We start from the raw sequence: 18450 nt of genomic DNA, 5'->3' as shown, positions 1-18450 counted from the left end.
TGAAATTAAGATTTATGAGCATGGATGTATAGTGCAATCCAGTCCTATATCATATGAAATAAAAAACATATTAGAAAAGAACTGGAGTGTATTTAAGGTAAATAATGATGTGTTAACTGCAGTGGGAGATAAACCAGTTTTTATCAGCAAGGTAGGCATGAATATTAAACATCTTATGAAAATACGTTGAATTTACCAATAGAAGGCGGTTGTGGTACAACACCTTTTGGGAGGTGCTCCCAATGTACTAATATTTTCAAAGCACCTGAAACCCACCTAGCTAATAAGATGGCATCTAAGGTTATATTCAAAAAAGGAAATTGTTTTACCACCCAAGTGGTGTACCTTGCTCTATGTGATACGTGTAACAGATTCTATGTTGGGAAAATGGAGAGGACGTTGAAAAGCAGAATCTATGAGCACGTATATGATGTTAAAAACAAGAAGGATACAAGTGCATTATATAGGCATCCCCTCACTTGTTCTAATTTTAAAGGTTCAAATTTGGTATTTTGGATACTGTGGACATAGATTTGAGGAGGTGACTGGAAGAATTTATTAAGTAAAAAAAGAGCTGGTTTGGCAACGCAGACTAGCAGCTAATTTTCCACCAGGTATAAATGGTTCCTTGACAATACTTCCAGCCCTGAAAGAAAAATCTGTGAAACTTAAGTATTTTAACATTTTTATGTGCATTACTGTGCCTGCATTTTTAAATATATGCTGAAGGTATTTAATATATAACAGTGTTTTATTTATAAAAAGCTAAGTTGGCTTGAACAGTAATTCTGTTGGTAATGACAGGGGGGCTGATGATATGTATGATGACTGTGCTGAAGTGTGTAATGAAATGGCTGAAGGTGGTTCACAGCATTTTCAGCAACTAAGATGCTTAGAAAGGATAGCAAACAGAAATCAGGAGAGGAAGTAGACATACAGTCAGGAGTGCAAATTCAAAAGGGATATCCCAACTGGGGGAGGGGGAGGAAGAGATATTAATTGTTGGAATTGAATGTATTGTGCATATTTTTCAAGGCTTTAAGATTTATAATTACACAAACAGGGCTATCTTTAAAGATTTTCTTTCACTTTTTTCTAAAGGATTTAAATTTGTTCCCTCCAAAATACTGGAAGTTGCTGACTGTTTGTTAGATGTTCAGATGTACACTAGGAAACTCAATTTATGTTTCCTTTTTTCCCAAAATCAAGTGGGGCCTACAAATGAGACAAGTGCACACAAAAATATTCTGAAGAAAAGTAGTGTGTTCAATCCACCACTCCATCCCCTCATTAATGTTTTTGAGAAGGCAGTGAAAAAGACATGTATGAATTATGGGCTCAGAATAGGAAGATTTATGCCAACTTAAGTTCTGATGAAATAATTCTCATGAATCAACTGAAGGGGGGGACAAGGGACTGCGTATCATGACCCCTGACAAGGGAGGTGGTATAGTAATATTCATTTCAGAGGATTATTCCAACATTATGCAGAATATTTTATTTAATGAAGAGAATTATGCACAGCTTTCTAATTACCAAATAAATATTGCGTATCAGTGTATTGACAGTTATTTAGAAGGATATGTCCTGGACAAACGTATTACGAATGACCTCCTTATTTTTCTTATTAATTCCTATCCTAAGGTGCCAATCATATTCGGCATCCCAAAATTACACAAAAGCATCATTGAATAACCTTTTAGACCCATTGTTGCTGTCATTGGCTCCAAAACACATAATCTGGCACTGTTTGTAGATAAAATGACTGAGCATGTAGTGGAGAGAGCAGTACATCTAGTTAAGGATTCCAGGGATTTTCTAGGACAGCTTAAACAAAATCTGTGGGCAGCTGATTTGGTATTTTTAACCATTGATGTGAAAGATCTTTTTTCCTGTATTCGTAAGCAAGAAGGACTAGAATTATTTGAAGAGACACTCTTTACAGGTTCCAACTTGAATCACGATAAAGTAAACCTGGTGTGTGAAATGATGGCACTTATCTTAGACAATAATTTTTTATTGTTTGAGGGCCAATATTTCCAACAAACAAGAGGAGCTGCCATGGGGGCTGCCTGCACCCCTACATATGCAAATATAGTACTGTTAGGCTGGGAATTAAGATATTTATTCCACAAAGTATTTTGGATCAACATACAGTTATATTGCAGGTTTTTGGATGACATCTGTATTTAGAAGGGAAAAGTGGAACATATCTCTAGCTTTATTAACCACCTGAACTAGAGGTATACATTACTTGGACACGGCAATTTCCCATACACCTACAGGTTTCAAATCTAACATATTTCTTAAGAGTACTTTTTGTAATTCTTACCCTCATTATACAAGCGACCATCCACTTTGACAGAAAAAGAGCTTAGTCAAAGGACAGGCTGTAAGAATTGCACGCATGACTTTAGAATTGAGTGACGTGAGGCAGGAATTTTTCACATTAAGATATCTATTTTTAGAAAGGGGATGCCCCAAACAGTTGGTGGAACAAATTATTGAGGAGGTTTACACAGGATGGGGAAAAAAATAAGCCCCTGTTAGGAAACCACCCATTAACTAATAGAGCCTCCACAGATCCTGGTGAAACGAAGAGTTATGTGCATGCATGTATAGTACAATCCAGTCCTATATCATATGAATTGCAAAACATATTAGAAAAGAACTGGAGTATATTTAAAGTAAATAATGATGTGTTAACTGCAGTGGGAGATAAAACAGTTTTTATCAGCAAGGTGGGCATAAATATTAAACATCTTATGGAAAACAAGTTGAATTTACCAATAGAAGTTGGTTGTGGTACAACACCTTATGGGAGGTGCTCCCAATGTACTAATATTTTCAAAGCACCTCAGATCCACCTAGCTAATAAGATGGCATCTAAGGTTATATTCAGGAAAGGAAATTGTTTTACCACCCGAGTGGTGCACCTTGCTCTATGTGATACGTGCAATGGATTCTGTGTTGGGAAAATGGAGAATGCATTGAAAAGCAGAATCTATGAGCATGTATATGATGTTAAAAACAAGAAGGATACAAGTGCAGTATATAGGCATCCCCTCACTTGTTCTAATTTTAAAGGTTTTAAATTTGGCATTTTGGATACTGTGGACATAGATTTGAGGGGTGGTGACTGGAAGAATTTATTAAGTAAAAAAGTGCTGGTTTGGCAACTCAAACTAACAACTAATTTTCCGCCAGGTATAAATGATTCCTTGACAATACTTCCAGCCCTGAAAGAAAAATCTATGAAACTTTAAGTATTTTAACATTTTTACATGCATTACTGTGCCTGCATTTTTAAATATATGCTGAAGGTATTTAATATATAACAGTGTTTTATTTGTAAAAAGCTAAGTTGGCTTGAATATTAACATTTTCTGTATTTAATATTGCTCATGTGACCATTTTACATGTGACTTTTTTGACAATACCATTGGCTGAATTCTATTTATGATGTAACATGTACTGGTATAAAAATGGTTCTTGAATCAGTGTGCTTTACTCTGATGAAGTCTTCTGTGTGAAAGATGAAAGCACTTAATCTTGGTGTGTTTTTACTGCAATAAACGGAGTTCATATACAGGCTTGTTTGGTGAGTTTTCCATTTCGTTCCTGGTCTTCTGTTATTCACACTGCCCAGATATTTGGATTTAGACACTGGTATGTTAGCTAGTGGGTGTGCTGTGATTGGTGTTGTGTGTGGAATGTTTGTGAGTGTGTTTTGAGGGTCTCTGTTGTTTAAGTAAGTTTTTGTTGAGGACTCCTGCATAGGTGAGTGTGTGACTTTGTGATGTGGGTGGTGTGATGTTTGTGCTGGCAATCTGTGGTGTGAGAGAGCAAGGATTCCAGCTTACTGATGTAGATGCATTTCTCTCAAGTAGAAGAATTACATGCTAGGAGAAGGGGACTATCCATGAACATGAGGCAGTTGCTACACTGTATCAGTATGCCCATGTCGACCATTTATATTATATATAAAATATAATATAAAAGTTAGATTCTTTCTATGTTACCATCAGAGAAACATTCAAGGTTGGTAGAATATCATAAAGACCTTAAATGAGCAGTTGGAGCTGAGAGGGGAAGGGGAAGAGAAGAGGGACTAGTTTAGGTGGGAGTGGGACAAGGATATATGTCTAAAAACAGATTAAATCTTTGGCCAGAGATGAGATTTTATATTCAGTTGAGTGTTTCTGGCATTCATAGTAATGATGTATTTATCACATTTTACACAAGATACAAGTCCTCTAAAAAAATTAGATTTGAATTATTTCAATTAAATTGTAGTTATTTTTCTTGGTTTGGCTAGTATAGACAATAAAAAGGATACTTATTACTCTTTAAATACTCAGACAAAGGAGTATTGTGTATAACAACACTCAGAGCTTGACAAAGCAGTTGACTTACTTTTTAACATTCTTTAATAGTAAGAGATTTTATAGAAGATTCTTTTCTAGTCTGGTTTCAGTATATTTTTACATCTACAATTTCTATGTTTTCCTTGTTTATCTTGGCTCTTTTACCAGGTATGTAAATGGTTCTATTTAAGAATTCCAAGTAGCCACTTTACAGAACACAGAAGAAGTTATTCAGTTTGTGGATTTTAGCATGAGTTTTATCTTTAGAAGTCTTCCACTATGAGCTGAAAAAAGTAAATGCACTGAGGATCAGAATCCCTCCACTGCTGAAAAAAATAGCCCCCCCCCCAAAAAAAAAAAACACTTAAGTGTTTTTATGCACAGGAAAAACCACCATACCCTAGATGTATCTATACCAACTCCACAGTCATACTAACTTAAAGAAGGGGGAGACTCCCCCAAAGAGACTATCACTGCTGGTGCTACTCACCAACGGTTATTTCCTGTGCAGGAACTCCATTCATTGGCTGGTTGCACTTCCGGTAACTGAAGCTTGTGAGTTCAGTCTTCATCCACCAGTAGGGTGATGCTATGTAGGGTAATGCTATATAATATTCAGAAATTATTTGTTTTGTTGTCACTGTTTTATCTAATTTTGATAATATAACTTACTTCTTTATCAGAATGTTGTATTGGTGATATATTTGGAGTTTAAAGTATTATATCTCTGTGCCTTTAAAACATTGATTACTTTCATGAAATAATCTGTTATTGATTTTTCCAAGCTATTCTATTTTAACTCAATCTTATTCTTTTAATATTTTTTCCAACAGTCTTTATTTTTCTGTTTTCAATATAATTGTACCAAATATAATTTTCCCATCACAGTTTGATATCTTCTTTTCATTGGTAGGGTTCTTACACACCTTTATTACACATAGTGAGTATGTAATAAAAATTCAGTTTTTAAATAACATGTTTATATTGAGTTGTTGAATATTTTAAAGATGTTATTGCTGTAATTTTATTCAAGAAATCTGTATGTGTTATATTGAGTTTAGTTGGGATTATAAGCCAGAACATGTTACCTATTAACATATGATTTAATTTAGTTTTATTTATCATGTAATGATTTTGATGCATTTTTCCAGTTAACTTGGTAACTACTTAATACATAGCATGCTATACTTTTAATGCTGAATGCATTTTTGAGATATTTTTGGGAAAGCCCACTCTCCTTGTATCCTATTTTTCCAAGTGTGATTCTCATATCTATCCTAGATTTATTAGGTTTGCTATTAAAATCTATCAGTAATTTATTAGTTTTATTTGGTTTTGGCAGAAAACTAAACCATAGTTTATATAATATATACTTTTTGGCAACAAAGTCTTTTTATTACAAAAACATGTATTGCCAAATGTAAATAATTTGTTCACTTTGTTAAAGTCTCGCATAATCTTATTTGGAGTTTACTTGTAATATTTGTTGAGTATTAGTTTTAAGACTCATTCCTAATTTTGAATTATTCCTACATATTCAGTGTTCACTCATCATATATAATTTATATTTCTTTAAATTTCAGCCTGTAATTTTTTTTCAGGATTCATAATTATTTAATTTTACTGTCATTGTAATTAAAACCAGATATCTTGTTAAAGTTTGTAGTTATTTTCTGAATTTGACTACATGAAGAATTCAGTATCTGTAAATGTTAAAAGAATGTCATCTGCAACTTATAACATTTTGATTGATAGTTATTGGAAGACTTTTAATTTGAAAATTATTTCTTACATTTGCTGGTGTTTCTTACCAAGGTAAACAGTGTATGTGATATGAACAGTCCTTGTCTTGATTATCTATTGTTCTTGACATTAGGAGACCAATTTTAATATATGTTTTATTGTCATTATATAACATTTGCATTATATTCATAGCTGAGAATCCATATATATCTAATACCATAAATAAATAAATAATCCCAACTGATTGTGTTGAAAGGTTTTATAATATCTAAACTATAGTGCCAGTTCTTCATCAGTATTATCTGAATAGCCAATAAGAGGTATATGTTTTATAATACCCTGTGCTTGTCTCTTAATATAACCAATTTGATCATTCCCTTTTCACTGTGGTAAGTATTGCTTTATTCTGTCAGAAAATATTGAGACAGATTTAACAATGTTGTTGGGCAGTGAGGTGAAAAATCACATAGATTTTGTTTTTAATATGGAGGTAGTTAATGAGTATTTGCACTAGACAAACAGTTATATTATAATTAACTTAAATGTTTTATGTACATTAAGTAATCACTGAATAAATTTATTGAGGACATTGTATACATTTCGGATATTATCCAGTCAATGCAAAATGCCTTGTGTTTTTAATTTTTATTTTTTCATTTGTTGTGCAACTTCTTGATTATCAGTTTGTTCTTGTAATATATAATTACTGTATTCATTAAATTTGTATTTAATATTCTTGTTAATATGTGTTTGTATTGTAAACAACCACCTCAAAGCAAAGACATTGGTAATTAAAAAACAACAACAAACTTTACTGGTAATCTAGGAAGCAAATGACTCGTACGAGGCAGGAACTGCAAAAATACAATATTACAGCTTTAATTTTTTTCAATCGACATGGAACTTCATCAGAAAACAAAATCTTTAACACACTAATTAGTTTAAATACTACAGAAGTCCCTCCTCCATTTATGCAATGACATAAGTCACACACCCATTCATAAAGATGGTAACTACATTTAAAGTAACATTACAATAAAATTTCACAAAAGTAACATCTTATAACATTAAAATTTTATATAAGTTATTAAATCAACTTCAGCTTAAGAATTCTCTTCAGATTAATATTTCCTTTGAGCCCCAAAAAATGGTCTGACCTTAAAAATGTCTGCTATTAAATTCTTTAGCTTCCAGGATGTTGTAACTAAAAACAAAACTTTCATAGTAATCTGTTCCATAGCACTAAAGTAAAATTTATGAAAATGCTTACATTCCAAACTATGCCTAGCCCAAGCATTACAGACATCTTTGTCTTTAACTGCCTTCATATTTTCTTTAATTGTAAAATGTAGTTCTCTGACCCTTTTTCCCCACATAAAATTGTGAGCAAGTCTCACAGCTGGCCAAATAAACAATACAAGAGCTATGGCAGTTATAGCTCCTTTTGGCTGTTTGTGTAATCAATATATTCAAAGTAAAAAGAGCTTGCATTACAGATATAATGACATTGTCTACAGTTGGCACGTGAAAAAACACCAACTGTCACAGCTGCTAGCCTGTATTCTCTCATAAGGCCTTTTTCTTGTAATAACTTCAAATTCTGAATCTTTTTGACAACAAACTGTGGGCTCTCCCCTATAATTCAACTAAGTACAGGATTGTCCATAATTATTTTCCAACTACCCAATCTATTGTTAGGGGTACTGGGAAGGAATACCTTTTATCTATCTCTAATTCTCCCATTTTGACTTTATTTTTCTGAGTTTTTAAGTTAATGCCTTTAACCAAAATAGGTGGAAAATTAGTAGTTCTTTTACTAACAACTTCTTCTTTAATAGCGAGAAGAACCTTCTCAGGATACTGTATTCAGAAAAAGTTCAACCAAAAAATTCACTTAAAAAAAAAACTTGTCTTTAGTCACAGGACTGCTTAATCTTATTACTTGCTCTTGAAAGATTTTCAGTTTCATCTTCTTGGGGTGATAACCACTGAAGTAGAGATAACTATTTGTAAACATATACTTTCTAAAGATGTTATTTTCAAAAGTCTGTAGTTCAACATTCATTTTAACTGTAACACCCAAAAGGTTGACTACAGTACTATTACCACTAATAGTGAATTTTAACCAAGGTAAACTATGATTAATCTTCCCAACAAAATCAAAAGCTTTTCCGATTTTTTAACCTCTGAGCATGTTGAAAGAATATTAATTCATTTGTGAGAAAGTTCTTTTAGGGACTATTGATGTTAATTCATTGTACAGCAGTATTGACCAAGGGGAGGGATTAGAATTTATTAGATTATACTTTGAGAAAATATGTAACATGGATGGAATAAACATCAATATTATAACTAGTTTAATGGACATAGTTCTTAGGAATACATTTTTTCTATTCAGTAATCACATTTACCAACAACTTACTGGGGTGGCAATGGGGGCTAAAGGGACCCTTGCATTCACTGGTGTGGTCATGTGTTGGTGGGAGGAGACATTTCTTAAGTCTATTTCCTTGTTTAAGTATTTTAAATGTTATAGGAGGTACATAGATGATTTATTTTTAATCTGGGGAGGCACAGAAGTTATTCGTTGAGAATTAAGACAGTTTGTTGTCAAAAACATGCAGAATTTGAAGTCATTACTAGAAAAAGACCTTATTAGAGAATACAGGCTAGGGGCTATGACAGTTGATAGTTTTTCATGTACCAACTATAGAAAATGTAGTTTATTAGTAACACAAGCTATTTTTATTTTGAGCATATTAATTATGCATATGTAGCCAAAAAGAGATATAACTGCCATAGTTGCTGTATTGTTTATGTGGCCAGCTGTGACACTTGCTCACAATTTCATGTGGGAAAAAGTGTCAGAGAACTACATTTTTAGATTAGAGAACATATGAAGGCAGTTAATGACAAAGATGTCTCTAATGCTTTAGGTAGGGATAGTTTAGAATGTAATATTTTCGTAAATTTTACTTTAGAGTTTTGGATCAGATTAATACTGAAAGTTTTGTTTTTAGTTACAACAAGGTCCTGGAAGCTAAATAATTTAAATGGCAGATATTTTTAAGGTCAGAGCGTTTTCTGGGGCTGAACAGAAAGATTAATAAAAAGAGTATTCTTAAGCTGAATTTGATTTAATGATTTATTTAAATTTTTAAATGTTATAAGATATTACGTTTTGTCAGATTTTGTTGTAATGTCCCATTAAATGTAGTTACTGTCTTTATGAATGAATGTGTGACGTTATAAGATATTACGTTTTGTCAGATTTTGTTGTAATGTCCCATTAAATGTAGTTACTGTCTTTATGAATGAATGTGTGACTTAAGTTATTACGTGAATGGAGGTGGGACTTTTGTACTATTTAAACTAGTTTGCTAGTGATTTTGTTTTCTGGTGAAGTTCTGTATCCATTAAAAAGGAACAAAAGTGTCAATATTGTATGTTTGCAGTTCTTGCCTGGTACCGGCTGTTTGCTTTTTAGTCTACTGGCAAAGTTTATGTGTTTTATATTGTATTCATTTTGTTACGTTTTCTATACTTTCTCTAAATGCTTGCAATACTTCTATACCTGTCACTTTTCTATTTCTTTCAGGGCATTTAATACATTCACTTCAGTGTATTTGTTCTATTTAGCAACTTGATTCTATTACCTAATTTATCTAACTTTAAGGAATTAATATATCAGGTAAGGTTCAGTTTTTATTTACTATACTTTCCTCTGCATTCTAGGAGTTCTCAGTATTTTGTATTTACCAAATCTAAAGATGTTTTCTCTCCTTTTTGAATCTTTTGTTTTATCAATTTTGTTGAATAAATAGTTAAGTGTTTGCTCTGTTCTTTAAATTTGTTTCTGGTTGATAATAAAGATTTGTCATATATAAAATTTTAGTGTATCCCACAAAATATAGTTTATGCATAAAATCATTAACCTGAAAAATATTTAAATATTAAACATGTCTCTGATAGACAGAGGCAGAAGGTAATGCTCAAACTAAAATATCACTCACGTAACCTTTGTATACTTCCTAACATACCCATGCATAATAAAAGCCTATGAACTTAGGGACACAGCTATGATGGATTGCACAGCTAGGCTTATAAAGGCCCTAGTGGTCAGTAGCATAGTATATAACTATGAACATGTGAATGTATGGACAAGCATTCTTTAGTATTCCATCAGAGGCAGACTACAATTTGTAGCAAAATTAAGGCATGCAGTCTAGTTGTTTAATACCTACTACTTACAAGCTCCTAAATATGTCAAATGCAACAGGAGATTTATACCATCATAACATTTTTTGTCTCTAGCATTATAGAGGATTTTAAATGATTAAATCCACTGTATTGGAAAGTAGTGGAGTTTATTACTTTTGAAATTTAAATGTAACGTACTGTTTTCTCTTATTGTGACTATAATTATACTACCTTCTCACTGGTTCCTGGGTTGGTTTTATGTCCAAGAACACTCATGCTGCCCTTAAGTGAAGTTGGTGTAAAATAGGAAGAATTTATTTTATAATGAACAGTAAGATGGCAAGTGCACCAGATGAACTCTTGGAAAGTCATTTGCAGAAATAAGAAAAGCAAACACCCACATGGCATTGTTAAATGTATTTCAAAGGAGCAGTAAGGTATAATGAGAGTGTAGAGTTTTGTGATATCCATCATTGTAATTCTGTGTAACAACAATCCATTGTTTGTTTACTACAATTAGATATTTACAAAAAATTCATTTGCGAGGACACAGTAATAAAGTTACTCTGTAAGCCTTATGGTAAGAAAGCATGTACTTACACACTGTTTTTTTTTTCTCTTAAGTCCACAGGGATGCAGATTTCTCTGAGATACAGAATCTTCAGTCATCTTATGAGAAACTCCCGGATGTTGAATTTAGCAAAGGTCTCTCAGATAAGATGTCAATCATAAGGCAAAATGCAGTGCATTCTGAAACCAGACATAACTACAAGGAAGGTGGTGATGGATTTATAAAACAAAACAAACTAGAAATGCATCCACAAACTCCCATGGAAATGGCATGTAGTCAGCTTAATTACAGCAACAGTGTAGCATTCAATATTTATGATTTAACTGATCAATTAAGTCACAGTGGGAAAAGACAAAATAATGCAATGGCATTACATGAGCAGATATGCAAGAAAAAGAAGCTTTACAAATGTGTCACATGTGGCAAGAGTTTTAAAACTAGAAAGACTATAACAGTACATATGTTAATTCATACTGGTCAGAAGCCCTACAAATGCACCATGTGTGACAAGAGTTTTGCATGGAAGCATCAGATGGTAACTCATCAGAGTCTCCACACGGGACAGAAAAACTACAAATGTGCCACATGTGGTAAGAGTTTTAGGTATAAAAATAATCTGCATAGGCATCAGAATATACACATGGTGCAGAAACCGTATAAATGTACCATGTGTGACAAGAGTTTTGCACAGAAGAGTCAGATGGTAACTCATCAGAGTATCCACACAGGACAGAAAAACTACATATGTGCCACATGTGGTAAGAGTTTTACAAGTAGAAAGACTATAACAGTACACATGATAATTCATACAGGTCAGAAGCCCTACAAATGTACCATGTGTGACAAGAGTTTTACACAGAAGGGTAGCATGGTCACACACCAACGTATACACACTAGAGAGAAGCCCTATAAATGCACCATTTGTGACAAGAGTTTTGCAACAAATAGTCAGATGGTAAGTCATCAGAGTACCCACACTGGACAGAAAAACTACAAATGTGCAACATGTGGTAAGAGTTTTAAGAACAGGAATAGTATATATAGGCATCAGAAAACACACACTGGGCAGAAACCCTATAAGTGCACCATATGTGACAAGACTTTTACACAGAAGGGTAGCATGGTTAAACACCAACTTATACACACTAGAGAGAATCTCTATAAATGCGCCATGTGTGACAAGAGTTTTGCACAGAGGGATCAGATGCTAAGTCATCAGTGTACCCACATGGGACAGAAAAACTACAAATGTGCCACATGTGGTAAGAGTTTTAGGCATAAAAATAATCTGCATAGGCATCAGAATATACATACAGGTCCTAATGGAGAGATGAAAAGTCAGAAAGCAAAGGAGAGTAGTAGTGCTGAAATTGAATTCATCCTCAAGTCTTGGTGAGTACCTTTGTGAGGTGGACCCTGTTTTTTTTACAAAATCTCACTAAGGTGACACTGATATATAGACTGTATTTATATAGCATGGACTGAAGTAGGTCAAAAACAAAAAAAGATATCTGGGTGCGCAGGACCCAGGATAAAAAAGTTCCCAATCCTGGTAGGTGCACTGGTGCCAGGACTGGAAAAAATGACAGTGTAGAATCCTCAAAATATGAAAACATTCCTACAATAGGGCCAGGCCAGGCCCAAGGGGAGGATGGCCCTCATATTGTAGAATGAAGTAGCAGTCTACAAAAATCACAAAAATTGATTGGCCAAAGAAGAGCCATAAAGATGTTAGAGTGGACTATTGTGGATAAGAATGAAATTATGTATTGTTACTATTGTGTAAAAAGCCCAGAATTTCCAGACACAAGATGTACAAAATGAAAAACTATCAGAAGCTTCAAATAAAAATTTCCATTCATTAATACAACAGATTTTTAAAAAACAGTATATAGATCAAGAAACTTTTGATCTGTTTGGAAAAACAAACATCTGAGGAAGTGCAAAAATATATAAACAACAAAACCTAGAGATATTTGAAAAATATAAAGAAGAAACATGGACATGGAAAAGAAAGAGAGATTTGATATGGTGCAATATTTATGCAAAGGAGAAAGCCAAGTTAACTAACATAGAGAAGACAGTCTCAAAGATATTTGAAGAGAAATAACAGGCAAAGGCATCCAGATATGAAAAACTTCACAATAAAAAATGAATAACTCAAAGATGTAACATGGAAAAGAAGATTAGTAAAAAAGAAGTCAAAGAAGTAGAAGTTGAAGTTATGGAGTGCCTGCAAAGTGAAGGGTTTAATGTAGAAGGTCTAACACAGACTATATCACAGCATGATGGAGCGAGTCCCCAGAATAAGGAAACGCAAGATCATGAGACGTGAAGAAGAAATATGGACATGAGAAAGGAAAAGAGATTTAATATGGTGTAATATTTATACAAAGGAGAAAGCAAAACTAATCAATACAAAAAGAGCAGCACCAAAGATATTTGAAGAGAAATACAAGCAAAGGAATCCACATATGGAAAACTTTACAATGCAAAAAATAATACGACTAAGAGGAAAGGTAGAAAAAGAGATTAGTAATGGTGAAGTCAAAGAAATAGAAATTGAGGTAATGGAGCAGCTGCAAAGAAAAGGATTCAGTGTAGAAAATCAAATGCAGACAGCATAACAACAGGATAGAGCAATGGATATCCAAATTAAGGGGAAACCAGCGGAACAGGAAGCAATTGCTCTTGTGCCATAGCAAGATATTTTGGAGCATTCAACAAGAAACCACTATAAATGCTCACTTGAAGCTAGACAGCAAGGAAAGGAACAGGAAACTGTGGAAACTCTGATGCAGTGAATGTTGAGGAGTGATAGGCCAGTGAGTTCCCATACGACAGAGCAACAGATGACACAGGATGAAATTGAAGAGAATGTGCCACAGGAAGATGCTATAGAACTTTTTATAGAATGCCCACAGGAAAAAGAAAACAAGGGATGTGTCCTCAGTTTAGAAGAAAATGAGCTAAGAGAAGAGTTGCTTGATTTAATGGACATAGATAGATATATTAAGATCAGTGAGAAATAGACTGCAGAAGGTCAATAAAACCCCAAAAGTAGGAAGTCTGATAAAACAAATGCAGTAATTAGGACTATCCATAGAGATTCATGTGATATAACAGAAGTAAACAGGATACACTGCTGTGTTGCTAAATTAATAACTGATAATGTTCTACCATAAGATCACAGGGTAGTGAAGGAAAGAAAGGGGAGAAATTGAATGCCATCATGGAAGTATTGAATAGAGAAAACTATAAAGCAATTAAGACAAGAAGTGTCACTGTTGGATGATTATAGAAGAGGGAATAGATTAACAAATATACTAAGAAAGATAGATGTGATTAAAGCAATGCACAGTATTAGAACAGACCAGGATCTATCATGCACTATCGCAAATAAACTAAAAATTTCAAAAGAGGCAGAAAGACTTAGAAGATACAAAGATATATATAAGGGAAAAGCACAAAGTAAGCAATTTATTGATGACCCAAAAAAGTTTTATAGAGAACTGGGAAATAAGGTAAAAGGAATTGAAAGACCGCCAAAATAAGAATAAGTAGATACATTTTGGAGAAGTATCTATGAAGGTCCTGTGGAACATAACAAAGATGCTAAATGGATAGAAGAAGTAAAAGAAAGAATAAGACGTTTAAAGGTAAAGGATATGAAATGGGATGAAATAACAGCCAGAGAGATTGAAACAAAGTTAGGAAAAGCCTTTAACTAGCAAACCCCAGGCCCAGATGCAGTACCTAACTTTTGGCTTAAAGTATTAACGACTTTGCACGAGGATTTAGCCATGAGTAAGAACTATTTATATGGGCACCCCGAACACACACCACACTGGTTAACAACAGGAAAAAAAAATGTTCTTACTTAAGAGTGAACTTGCAAGCTACCCTAAAAATTATTGACGAATTACTTGTCTTCCAATGACGTACAAACTATACATGGGAATTGATGCCGACAGAGTTTATAGTCATTTAGAAGAAAACTTAATTATGACAGTAGAACAAATGGACAATAAAAGAAAGTTATATGAAACAAAGGATCATTTGTTGTTAAACAAAGTTATAGTGGAGAACTGTAAGAAGGGGAAGAATCTAAGTATGGCATCGATTGACTACAAAAAAGCATTTGATAATATCCCACATTCATGGATAAAAGAGTACTTAAAAATATAGAAGATGCACCCTACACTGATTGACTACATTACCGTAACCTTGAAACAGTGGCAAACCACTTTGCAATTAAGCCATGATAAAGAACAGATTATTATCACAGGGATAAAAATTCAAAGGGGGATATTCCAGGGTGACTCTTTGTCACCATTGCTATTCTGCCTTACCCTTAATCGATTAAGATGTTTACTTAACAGCTTAGGCCATGACTCCAGTTTGACTCCTAAAAAACAACAAAGTCTAATGACTTCTCATCTTCTCTTTGTCGATGATTTAAAACTGTATAGCTCATCAGATGAGGAACTGAAAGCACAGCTGCAGGTTGTCAAAGCTTTTTCAGATGATATTGGAATGTCATTTGGTCTTGATAAATGTGCAAACGCAACCTTTAAAGCAGGAAAACTGCAGCACCAGGAAAACATCAGTTTGGGACACGAATGTGATATAAAAGAACTTGAGCAAGAGAGAGTGTATAAATACTTGGGAATTGATGAAGAATCCGCAATAAAACATAAACAAATGTGAATAAAGCTCAGTAAGGAGTACTTAAGAAGACTTAAATTAATCCTGAAAAAAGCATTGACATCTAGGAACACGATCCAAACTATAAATCAGTTTGCTCTTCCTGTCCTAACTTATAGTTTTGGAGTGACTGACTGGCCCCAAAAAGTGTTGGATAGATTGGATATTAAAACAAGAAGGATGCTTCATGCTTACCAAATATAGTGTATACCAAGATTATATATTCCCCAATCTGAAGGAGGGAGTGGCCTCCTTGAAACTGATTACATGTATAGCTCTGCAATCATGGGACTCCACACATATTTACTGACTTCACAAGATCCAAATGTAGTGAAAGTTTTGAAACATGAGGAGAATAAATCTAAGATGACGTCACTGCTTAATTTAGCAGAAGCATATTGATATCAGCAGGAATGGAAATCAAACCAGAAGTGGATAAAACCAGGCAGCAGCTGAATGTGCCAAAAAACAAAAGAAAGAATATAAGGTGAAGGACCAGATGAGAAGGCAAGAAATGTGGAAAAAACATAAATATAGTTGCAAGTATATAAAACTTCTGGAAGAGCCTGATGTTGATCAAGAACAAACCCAGGAAATTGTTAAGGAGATGGGAATTCAAACCAAGAAATGAATGTTAATATCAGCAGCCCAAAATAGTGGGCTATGTATATGCTGGTTTACAAAGTCCATTGAACATTTGGGATAAACAGACATATGTAGGTTTTGTAAAACCAAATTGGAAACAGTCACACACCTTGTTGCTGGTTGTGACACATTAATGGTAGAGGGACTGTATACTGAAAGGCATAATAATGTGGAGTGACTGTTACACTTGAGATTGTGCAAACATTATGGTATCGAAGTAGCTGAAAAACACTGGAAACATGAGCCACAAAGAATCATAGAAAATGAAGTTTATATCACATGGGATCACCCACTACCAACAGTTCAAAAGATAAATGCTAGAAATCCGGATATAGTAGTCCAAGAAAAGAAGACAAAAGTAGCATTGATCATTGAAATCACCACACCCAATGACTACAGTGTCTTGCATATAGAGAAACACAAAGTCATAAAATACCTGGATCTGCAGGCAGAAACAAGAGTCATGTGGAAGAAAGATACCCAGACAGTTCCAATAGTGGTAGGGCCAATGGGTCTTATAGAAAAGAATTTACAATTGTATTTAGATACGTTACCAATTCATGTAACACTGTATGAATTGCAGAAGGAGTCATTACTGGGCACATTGCGGGTGCTGCAAAGAGCACTTTTGGCTCACATCAAGGAGTGAAACAATACTAATTTCATGAACTTTAATCGTACTTTGACTTAGGAATGTAGTCCATTCCTGTCATGGTGTTAGAAACCCAAATACTTGGAGAAATTCAAAATGCCAGAAATTTTATAAATGTGCCATGTGTTACAAGTCCTTCAGAAAGGCAAGTGTTTGGAAAAGGCATCAGAGGATCAGTAGTGGGCAAAAAAGTAACACATTCTAATACAGAGGTTGTGAATTAGAATGACTACTGTTACTCAGGTAAAGTTAAGGAAGGGTCCCAACTGAAAAACACTGGGTGCACTCACTGTGCCCAACGTGTGGTTAAAAGTATTAAAATCTATGAGCCATTATTTAATGTTGAAAAAAAAAACTACCCATAGGCGCACCTTGAAATGACTGACACTAGTCTGGATAAGCGTGAGGAAAACAGTCTCATACTTAAAAAGTGAACAATTACCCTGTAAACTATTATTCAATAACTTGTCTTCCAGTAACAACATATAAACTATATGCAAGAATTGATGCAGGCCAAGTGTATAGTCTTCTAGACAAAATTAGATCATGACATTAGAACAGATGGGAAATAAAAGAATTCCATACTGAACTAAGGATCATCTTTAGCTAATCAAAGCCATAATAGAGTCTTGTAAAAAGAAAAGAAATGTCAGTATAGCATTGATTACGAAAAAAAAGCATTTAACGGTATTCCTCACTCATGGATTATAGAGGACTCACAAATGTACAAGTCTCACCACACATTTCTTAATTATGTTGCAATTACTATGAAAAAGTGGCAAACCACTTTGCAGTTAAACCATGAAAATGGGTGAAAGTATCTCTAGGGTGTAAAAATCCAGCATGGAATACTCCAAGTTGTGTTTTTTTTTTGGAACAATTACTGTTTTGTTGTCTTGCTGTCAATCTCTTAAGCTATTTACTTAGCTTAGGTCATGGATTCAGCCTGACTGCAAGAAAATCTTCTTATCAAAAGACATGTCAGCTGCCTTTGTCTAAGAATGCATTGCTCATCTGATAAATATCTGAAAGTTCAGCTACAAGTTCTTAAAATTTTTAAAGATGTAATAAGAATGTAATGTCATCTCAACGAATATTCTAAAGCAACATTTATAGCAAGAAATTTGAATAATCTGGAAAATATAAACCTCATGAAGGAATGGGGTATAAAACATTCCGCAAGAGGGAGTATTTATCTAGGAATAGATAAAAGAGCAGCAATACACCATGAACAGATGAGAACAAAGCTCAGTAAGAAATATTTTAGAAGACTGAAACTAATACTGAAAGCTGCTTTGATATCTAGGAATAAGGTTCAAGCTCTAAATCAACTTGTACTACTTGTTCTAACTTACAGCTTTGGTATGATTGACTGGGCTCTGAAAAAGCACTAGATAGGTATGATAGGAAAACAAGAAAACTGCTTTATACTCATCAAATGATATGCAAGAACCACTGTTTGGCATGAATATATGTATCCCTTGGCCTGGATGAGGCAATGGCCTCCTTAAAATTGAACTCGTGTGTAGATTGTTGTTTGAGGATTGCATATAAATTTATTAAAA

At 33.9% G+C, this 18450-nt stretch overlaps 1 protein-coding gene across 1 annotated transcript in view; it reads left to right on the top strand.

The window, feature by feature from the left end:
• The window catches only part of LOC122797916 (zinc finger protein 501-like), a 180697-nt gene that overhangs the window by 142081 nt on the left and 20166 nt on the right, over positions 1-18450 (top strand). The window contains exon 3 of the mRNA XM_044066435.1: positions 10935-12251. Within this exon, the coding sequence (XP_043922370.1) occupies positions 10935-12251 (1317 nt within the window). The remainder of the gene's footprint in view (positions 1-10934; positions 12252-18450) is intronic.

This window comes from Protopterus annectens, chromosome 3.part1 (genome assembly GCF_019279795.1).
Source record: "Protopterus annectens isolate FY-2018-M chromosome 3.part1, PAN1.0, whole genome shotgun sequence".
NCBI lineage: Eukaryota > Metazoa > Chordata > Ceratodontiformes > Protopteridae > Protopterus > Protopterus annectens.
Note: the sequence above shows the minus strand (reverse complement) of the source record. Positions and strands in the feature narration are given on the sequence as shown.